Source organism: Carassius carassius, chromosome 28, assembly GCF_963082965.1.
Source record: "Carassius carassius chromosome 28, fCarCar2.1, whole genome shotgun sequence".
In the NCBI taxonomy this organism is placed as follows: Eukaryota; Metazoa; Chordata; class Actinopteri; order Cypriniformes; family Cyprinidae; genus Carassius; species Carassius carassius.
The window spans coordinates 17769773-17779853 of record NC_081782.1 but is presented as its reverse complement, the minus strand read 5'-3'; the positions used below and the strand labels follow the sequence as shown (position 1 = coordinate 17779853).

Below are 10081 nucleotides of genomic sequence, written 5' to 3'. Positions count from 1 at the left end.
ACCCAGCTTTCTCTGTTTGCGTCGCACTGAAGACATCATTTGACCAAGAATCTGGTACTTTTCAGCTAAAAGCTTTTTAGAGTTGTTCAGATGTGGCTGATGTGCTAAGTTCTGCTCTGCAAGCCAACAGTTGGAGGCCATCAAGATCTTTTTACACCTCTGAAGATGCTGTAACTGCAGGCGAGACCCATTTTACACTATACAAGTATTTAGACATTTTGCAAGCTGTAAACAGATGCTACCTGACATTTTCTGAGAACTAAAACTTTTCTGAGCAATCTACATATCATTTTTAGTTTACCTAACAATTTTGACAACCAGAATTTTTTGGACTTCAGTTTTTGTCATTCGTGACTGTGTACATTACCTTTGAATTGTGTCTGATTGTTTCTTGCATCCTTTCCTCATCTTCCAGGAGCTCCAGAAGTTGAGCAGTGTTCAGATGTTTGAGATAGTCCAAATTTAGCATTGAATCCCCTTCAAGAGGCATTGCAGCCCATTTAGGAAAACACTGCCTCTCACCCAGGACTTGATGCTGTGGGAACATGCTGCATTTGTACATCTTGTAACATGATCACAAGCTCCAGAGAGGTTGGTTACTAGGGATTTCAGAGCTTTCATAGGAGCCAGCATACCAGCAAAGAACTACACATTCTCTTCCAACACCCTTGATAAATTTAGACAAAAACTTGAGTCAAAATGGATGAGGGTCTTCAGCACCTTGGACAGCTCGAGAATAGTTAGAATAAACTTAGAAAAACATTAGTCTGTCTGTCATGCCCGCTCTTATGGAATAAATAAGGTAAACAAAACTCATCCCCCTTTCAGGAACTGAATGCTGCAATAACAATTTGTGTCCTCGTTATTTAATTTTCTGTAGCTACGCAAAACAGTATGGCAATAAATTGTCAACCCTGTTGCTGTGATTTTCTAGAAAACAATCTGTTTTTAAAATGAGATATTTTTTGAGAAGTATCAGCATTATACTATTTCTAATAATACCATGAACACGGCCAAATGAATTATAAAACTGTCAACATGCCATCATCAACCCTGTTACATCACATATTCAAAAATGTTATTTTTCATTACATTAACATACCATTAAAATATATAGTTTATAATGGAAAGGACATCTGATACATGACCCTTCTGATTATTTTCCCAAAAAGTGTCAAGAATATGATAAAACAGACAATGCACCGATTATAATAAGCTTGACGTTCTTTAAAAGTATCTTTGTTTTGGATTAAATCCAATTTTGCTGTCAAGTAGCACATCCTATAAGGTTATGTAACAATTGATCTTCTTTCCCTGCTGATAAACTGACTCAAGAGCATGTTACTTTAACTCTGAAGTGTTATCCTGTTATACTTTGACTTCAAAGTTCAAGAACTTAGCCACTTAGCCATCATTTCCTTTCCACCCAGCAACCGGACTAACTTATGCATTGTGTGTTCACATCGTGGGTGCTTTACGGCACTTGCCCTCAGAATGACGTAGTATCACTCATTGATCACTGTCCATGTCCTTTCACTGACTGCAGTCCGTTGATGTAAACAGTCTTTTGGAACAGATATAGCCACGCTGGACTAAATGTGACCATGCTAGCTAATCCTCTTTGCTTTGGTGATCCCAAAGAGTCTGGAGTCCTCTGGGCTTCAGAGGCACAACAGTGTTTTCTGCCTGATGAGTGGAAGACCATGCAACACTATGGCTGGCAATTCAGTCTCTTGCTGCTGTATGTAAGTAATAACAACTGCTATGTATACTATAGGAAAAACTAGAAATCTTTTTTGATTGAGGTCACGCACTTATGCAACATTTTTTTACACGTCAAATGCTTTGTATGTTTTAAATAAGATATCAATATTTCACATCCTATTTGATATAACTCGGTATATGATGTCTGAGGTTAGACTGAATTTTTTTTTCCAGAATGTTTTTTAATGATTTTTTTTATAGTGAAAATCCAACCAGTGTTTAGTATAACTGAGATACTATTTGTTTTTATTTTTATGTTGAATATGATTTTTTTAATTGTACTTTTTGTTAGTTTTAGTAATTTTGTTGTGAATTTTTCATTCATATTTTTTAAACGTTTATGTGGTTAATTTTATAGTACATAGTGTATAGTTATTACATTTATAGTTAACTTTTAGTTTTAGTTTTAATACTTCAACTTAAAAAGTTTTTCATATTTTATTTCAGTTTATTTATTAGATTTTACTGTAATTATAATTAAAGTTTTAGCTATTTCATTTTGTCATTTTTATAGGTTTTTACAAAGTTTCTATTACGTTTTTAGTTTGTTATTTTAATACTGCTTCATATTTTAATTAACTGACAAATTTTGCCTTACAACTCGCTTAAATACTTTTTTAGATTTTACTTCAGTTACTGTAGATTATAGGTTTTATTTGATCCTGTTTACCCATAATTTTGTATTTTTATTTATTATTTTTATTAGTTTGTTGTGTTTAATGTCTATAATATTAAGAATTATTTTTAGCTATTTTAATACTTCAAATTAAATTGAACAATAATTACAAATGTGTATTTAAAGTTTTTTTTTCAGTTAATGTTATTTTATTCAAGTAAAGAAAATGTGTGGTTTTTAATGGTTTTAGTTAATAATAACCTTGAATCAGACAGAGCCATAAATTATAATTTTGAACCATTTTAGCATTTATTTTTGTGCTTCCCTGTTAATTAAGCCATTGTGAAGCCATTATTTTACAATATATTTTCTCTGTTGATGCATGTTGGTACATATGGTTTTATGAGTTGTTCTAATTATCTGTGGTCCATTTTGTGTGCTTTCATATTAGCAGTAATAAAATCATATCAAACCTAAAACATGAAAAGTTCTAGAGTCTAAAGAAAACAATGCATCACTTAAATGTTTGAACTAATGGCAGTGAGTGTGCTTCTTACTGCTGTCAAACTCAACTATCCAATTCTGCTTTCACAGTTTGATGTTCCTCTGGAGCCTCTGAAGAACACCGGGCTCTGCAGTGTTCACTGAGAGGAGTACTTTGTTCTTAGCAGCTAAGACTGAAGCAGGACAGTCATGAGTGCTCACACAGCCAACAGGGTGGATCTTGACCCTGATTACCATTCTGAACTGGCGGACATGGTAGCAGCTATGAACATGGCTGCCAACAGACTGACCCCTCCTAATGGATACAGGACCACCCCACATCGCCTCAATCTCTCCGATCGCAAGCTGTCACTGCAGGAGCGATCCAGTTACCAGAATGGCGTCACCCCACGAATAGCCAGAAGACCCACTATTGAATCCAAGCGGGTGTCTATCTCTGATGGGGAAGTGAGTTGGGCAGAAGATTTTATTCCTTTGCAGCAGTGTTACCTCGGATTGTTGAGCATCTGTCTTCCTGTGGCTCAGTGGTAGAGCATTGCGTTAGCAGTGCAAAAGGTTGTGGGTTCGATTCCCAGAGGACACATGTTAGATAAAAAATGTTAGCCTGAATGCACTTTAAGTCGCTTTGGATAAAACTGTCTGCTAAATGCATAATTTAAATACATCAAGACCAAAATAATTCAAGATAGCTTGTCAATTTTACAAATAATTATAAAGAAATGTCGAGAAAGGCATTCAATTAAGTACTGTATTAAAGTTTGAAGTAAAGAGTGAACTATTTTCTTGCAAAATATTTTTTTAAATGTTTTATTTAGAATTATTATAATTTGTTTGTTGTTGTTTCTTTTATGTTTTCAAAATATGAGTGTCATTAAATGTATTTTTATATCTAAATATCGCCACATGTCTCCCCGCAGGACTGTGTCCAGCTAAACCAGTACAAGTTAAAGAGTGAGATAGGAAAGGTTGGTAATTCTACTTGAATATCTTAATTTGTTTTACATGTTTACGATTGATTGGCCATGTCTGGTAATCTTGTTTTTTTTTACCCAGGGTTCATATGGGGTGGTCAGATTAGCATATAATGCAGATGATGACCAGTATTATGTAAGCATATATGTGTTGTCAAATTATATTTACCTTCTGTAAGGATTTAGCCATATTGATCATTTTTAACATTTAGTTATTATTAAAAGTATTTTATTCTAATTATTATTATTATTATTCCAGGCTATGAAGTTGGTATCCAAAAAGAAGTTAATGAAGCAGTGTGGATTTCCACGTAAGCAATAAAAAATGTACATTTTAGGTGTGTGACTTTCTCTTGAAGTGAAGTTTGTGTGCAGAATATTAATATTAATGTTGTGATGGTTGTGTAGGGCGACCTCCTTCCAGAGAATCCAATGGATCACAAGAGAATCTTTTAAAGCATTCTGGCCTGTTGGACCGAGTTTATCAGGAAATCGCTATTTTGAAGAAACTTGACCATCTTAATGTTGTTAATTTAGTTGAGGTGAGTTAAACACGGTGTATTGGGGTTTTTATGAGATTCGTTACCAGACAAGTCAAATATGTTATACTATAAATTATATATCTGTGTTATTTTAGTGTTATTCATATAGCTTTTATTATTATTCTGAATTGGCTTACATTTCTATTTTATTTTATGTTTCAAGTAGTTTTTAATTTAAATAACTCTGCCATAACTAAAACGCATCTTTCCTGTGATATTTAACTGAAGGTTCTTGATGATCCGGCTGAGGATAACTTGCACATGGGTAAGAAATTCTGCTAGTCAGCGATCTGCGATATAAAGCACTTTGGTTTTTACTCTTTGATCTATTTATTTATTCTGTGTTCCTTTCATAGTCTTTGAGTGGGTACGTAAAGGGTGAGTATCTGTAACTATAGGTCATCACCGCACATATACAGATCTGATGTTTCTTTAGTTTGTTTTTATCTCTAATTTTCACCCGGTACTAGTCCAGTGATGGAGATCCCTACAGACAGTCCTCTGTCAGAAGAAATGGCCCGTTTCTACTTCAGAGATGTCATCCTAGGAATTGAATACTGTACGTTTTCGTAGTTTGGGGTCCTTCAAGTTGTAGTGTATTTGTCAATGTCATTTAAAAACTTTGGGATTTGGCACTAGATTTTGTTTCATGTTTTATTTTTAGTGCACTATCAGAAAATTGTACATAGAGACATCAAACCCTCGAATCTGCTGCTGGGGGATGATGGACACATCAAGATCGCAGATTTTGGTGTGAGTAATGAATTTGAGGGGAATGATGCTCTCCTATCAAACAGTGCAGGAACACCAGCTTTCATGGCGCCTGAAACTCTGACTGACCTGGACCTGAGATTCAGCGGAAAGGTGAGGAGGTGTTATAGAATATTCCATACAGTGAAGACACTGATTCCTTATCATTTACAAACAACTCTCGTTGGATTCAGGCTGTGGACATATGGGCAATGGGAGTGACGCTGTTTTGTTTTGTCTTTGGAAGGGTAAGACATTGACCTTTTAAAACATGAATGGGGTCAAGAACATCTGTGGATATAATACAAATCTGTTTGTATTTCTTTGTGCAGTGTCCTTTTCATGATGAATATATCTTAGGCCTGCATGAAAAGATCAGGGCTGCGCCAGTGGAGTTCCCAGACATGTGAGTCACAAGCGCTGTACTAAACCATGATGGGGAAACAGAAATAAACGGTATAATATTAAATTAATTCATAATTTTCAGCAAATGTATAATATGTCAAGGAATTGAAACTGATGTAGGAACTGTATCTTCTAGTGGAATGGCACTTAATGAATATTCTTATTCGATTAAAGTAGTTTTAATATTTTCATCACTTTTTTTAAACCAAAACAAACCTGGAGTTCTATTATATAACAGAGATAGATAGATAGATAGATAGATAGATAGATAGATAGATAGATAGATAGATAGATAGATAGATGGATGGATGGATGGATGGATGGATGGATGGATGGATGGATGGATGGATGGATGGATGGATGGATGGATGGTGTAATTGTTTTTGTGTTGTTTGCACAGGCCTGTGATCAGTGATTGGTTGAAGGATATCATCATCAGGATGCTGGACAAAGTTCCTGAAACTAGAATCATGTTACCAGAAATCAAGGTGAAACCATATTGAAAGTTTGCTGAGAAGTAGTTTCAAGTGTAGATGGTAGCGTTGCTCTGAGTGTGTGTAATATTGAGTCTGTGGGCAGCTGCACCCGTGGGTCACACTTGATGGCACGGATCTTCTGCCTCTGGAGGAGGAGCACTGCACCGTGGTGGAGGTCACTGAGGAGGAGGTGCAGAACTCTGTCAAACTAGTTCCCAGCCTTTCTGCTGTGGTGAGTACATATGAAGAAAAAACTATTCACTAGGAATAATTCTCCCTTAGTTTCTCTATGCCACACACACACGCAATTAAGCACAAAAATGCTATTTTATTTAAAAATGCCAATTGATTCATCTTTTTACATTTTATTTGAATGTATTTTCACCCAAAAATGAACATTTGTTCCAAACCTGAATGCATTTCTTTCTTTTCCCTTAAACAAAATCTGAAGAATATTGTTAACTAAACAGTTGATGGTAGCCATTGACTTCCATAGTACTAAAAAGTCAATTGTTTAATATCTGTAGCACAAAAAAGTCCCATGTTGTGGATCAAGAAGTGAAATAGAGTGAATTTGTGTTTTGCACTGTATTTTAAGATCCTAGTGAAGTCCATGTTGCGAAAGCGCTCCTTCAGTAACCCGTTCGAGTCTACCAGCCGCAGGCAGGGCAGGTCCATGTCTGCCCCTGGAGGTCTGACTGTGTAAGTCCAGAATGCACATCACTGCATCCTATTCAATACTGATGCTTATAATGCCTGTGATTTCACTGAAATTTGGTTCTTCTTTCTTTCAATAATTTCTGCAGGGATATGTCGCTGTTTCGCCCTCTAAGGTATCTCACAATAGACCTTACTGCCATGATAATCAGCTAAATTTAGTATTTCAACTCAGTGCTCATGTTTCAGTGTATGTGTGTGTATTCGATAGATATTCATATTTTGATGGTCTGTGTCTCCAACAGCAGAGGGAGTAATAGTAACGGAAGCAGAGAGGGGGAGCTGGAAAACCTTATCGAGGATGAAACTTCTTAAATTTGAAAATAAAATTTTTCAGATTGGCTCAGTTGTGGGATTGGACATTTTTTCCCATCTGAGTATTTTGAGCACTGAGTACATGATGTATTACATTTTAAATTCTGTATACTGTACACACTGCATGATGAAAGGTTAGATTTGGAGGTACCTTAACATATAATGCAGAATCTGGTAATACTTTATATCAGTGGTTCCCAACACTGGTCCCTGGGGAACACTCCAACACTGCACATTTTGTATGTCTCCTTTCTCTGATGAATCATTTTCAGGTCTTGAAGTCTCTACTACTGAGCTGATGACCTGAATAAAGTGTGTTTTATTAAGGAGACCTGCAAAACTGTTGGGGTGCCTCAAGGGCCAGGGTTGGGAACCACTGCTTTATATTAGAGTAATATTTGCTTTTCATTGCATTTACGTGCCAAATTTAAAGTAAAACTGAAAGAAATTTAGATATGAATGCCTGTATAAAAAGAGTGCATCAGTGCATTTAACAGATAAGCATGTGATCATTTTGATGAGCTGAAAAAATGAGCTGAGATGAAGTCTGTATGCTGTTTCATCGTCCTTTTGAGGTTTTAATATTGTATTGTGCATTTCATCTGTGGACACACACACACATATAAAATGCAAAATAAAAATAATTTGTGACATTTTAATAATATACATCTGATTTATTTATATTTTTTAGTGATATACTTAAATTGATGGCATAAAAAAATTCTATGAATAAATTTAAATTAATTTAATAAATAATAACAAGTTTTACAAGTTAAATAAGAATAGAGGTATGTTTTTTTTTTTTATAATAGTCACTGGCTAAACATCGATTGTGATTAAGTATTTTTGATTATATACAATTAAGAATATTAAGAACATATTGCATTCTGAGTACAGGTCCCAGGCTCCTTTAGTGTGCACTATTATTAATCACAGTGGATGTACTTTAGTGCCTCTGTGAGGTTGTTCTCTGATTAGCAACACAAACCCTAGGGACTCTGTATGGCACTCTTTTTAAAAATAACCGTCTAAGGGAGATAGTCTGTCAGGATAAGACCTCCATTATGGCCCAGACAGAAGTGTCAACATAGTGAACGTCACTGCTGTTTCTCTTTAAAGTTAATATGATGACAGTCCACAAAGGATCGATAATCTTTATTTCATTACAAACGCACTTTCAGGATGTATTACAGAGTTTAATTTTATCAAGCATAATTGTATTTTACCCTGTCAAAGAACATTCATTTTATCTAAATAAGTACATTTTCTGACGTTCACTTCTGACGAAAATGTGAATGGTTGTTAACTACTGTGCTTTGCCATGCAGTTTCAAGGGGTCTAAACAAACCTTGATGTATAGTTGATGTCACATTTATTGGCTTTGCAGGACATTCCAGGATGTTTATCCTTTATCTTTTTATCTTTTTAACAGTATAACAGTTTAGTCCTTAAATACAAGGACATTGTTCTTATCTTTATTATCTGTACATTGTCAGTCCACAACACTGAAGAGAAAACGAAATTAAATTAACTTAAATGACTCACTTTGTCTTACTAGAGATGTGTGTGTGGGTTTTTTTGGCCATGACTGGTTGGTATATGCGGTGCTGGGAAGCTGCCGGCAGCTGTAAGGTTTGGGATCGGGGTGGATAAGAAGGAAAATGGGCCACTGGATTTTACAATGTGGCTTTTTATATCAGCGCTTCAGCCTCATGGGTAATGCAGGATACAGGATGCGAGCATATTAATTTGATTCATATTTAGACTCCCACTTTGTGGTGTCTCTCCAAAGTATTCTGCAAAAACCTGGCAAAAATTAAAAATTATCATAGAAAAGCAAAGAACAGATAATCCCAGTGTGTTCAATTCCTGATTTTTTATTTATTTTTTTGGGAGCAGCTTTTATTTTGCCTTTGTTCTCTAGGGTAAATCTCACAAAATGTGTCAAAGACCTACACACAAGTTCATCTCTCAAATTCCCATTATTTGTTTTACTGCATATTTTGTAATGCATTAAATAACTCTTATAAGGGTAGGTTTGGGAACTGAAAATCAATTCCAGTTCCAGAATCAGATACTTAAGGTCAGGAATCGGATACAATCGATTCCTTTGTGTGCATCTTTTTTTTCAGGTGGCAAAAGGGGGCTGTTAAAAAATGTATTTGTCTTTGAATCATTCATTCAAGAGATTCATTTAAAAACACTGATCCATCCAGTAAACAAGTAAATCTTGAGTGAGTCATTGAATCATTCCATTCATAAATTCCATGAGATTTTGTTTAGTTGTCTAATATGTTTTCTTCAGAATTGTTAGAGAACAACAACCAACATTTATTAAAAATAAAAATACAATAAAATCTTAATTTATCCAAAATGTATAGTACAGCTCTATTTGCACATAAACTGCTTTTAGTTGAGTCCAGTTTTTATGTAGCCAGCTGATTTTTGTTCATAGTATATAGCAGCAATTAAATGTTTTGGAAAAAAATGAGACGCACAATAAATATGTTTAAATCTAAATGTTTCACTTTTTTTTTTTTCATGTTCTCAGTCCGTTGACTCACATGTTCACATGATCAATGTGCAGATTACTCACTCAACATATGGTAAGCATCCATGTGTTTGCCTGCTGTTATTCCCCTGGGTGTGTACCATGTACTTTCAAACAGCAAATAATTTAACGAACACTTAACATAAGGTTAATACACCTGTACTCAACAATGTTAATCACTGTTCACACTGTAAGACAGTTTAAAAGCCCATAGAGCAAATTATATTACCTTACGAGCGGCTGTGGGCGGGCATGATTTGTAACTTGAATGTGCGTGGCTTCCGGTGTCTTCCACTTCCAGTTACTTTAGCTGTGTAAAACAGATTGTTGTGTGGCTTGATATCGCTGGTATTTCTTAAACTATTTTTATGTATTGCTGTAATTCTAAACATTGGTTTGTAGCAGAAATAGTTGTACTGTTTGTTTACTGGGGAAAAAAACAGGGGAAAACTACGTGATTCCTCATTCAG

At 35.2% G+C, this 10081-nt stretch overlaps 1 protein-coding gene across 2 annotated transcripts; it reads left to right on the top strand.

Annotated features, from left to right (window-relative positions):
• The first annotated feature begins 363 nt into the window (after nucleotides 1-363).
• camkk1b (calcium/calmodulin-dependent protein kinase kinase 1, alpha b) lies at nucleotides 364-7071 on the top strand. 2 transcript variants are annotated; one of them, XM_059514715.1, is made up of 17 exons: nucleotides 364-1741; nucleotides 2975-3331; nucleotides 3802-3849; nucleotides 3938-3991; nucleotides 4115-4166; nucleotides 4264-4397; nucleotides 4626-4662; nucleotides 4754-4775; nucleotides 4868-4956; nucleotides 5062-5261; nucleotides 5342-5395; nucleotides 5480-5553; nucleotides 5953-6040; nucleotides 6132-6260; nucleotides 6627-6730; nucleotides 6835-6861; nucleotides 6991-7071. In XM_059514715.1, exons 2-17 carry the CDS (start codon nucleotides 3074-3076, stop codon nucleotides 7058-7060), a joined length of 1440 nt encoding a protein of 479 aa, XP_059370698.1. In that variant the 5' UTR covers nucleotides 364-1741; nucleotides 2975-3073; the 3' UTR covers nucleotides 7061-7071. The 2 variants fall into 2 exon arrangements, with proteins under 2 accessions (XP_059370698.1, XP_059370697.1); XM_059514714.1 differs by having other exon boundaries at nucleotides 364-1745.
• Nucleotides 7072-10081: the final 3010 nt, after the last annotated feature.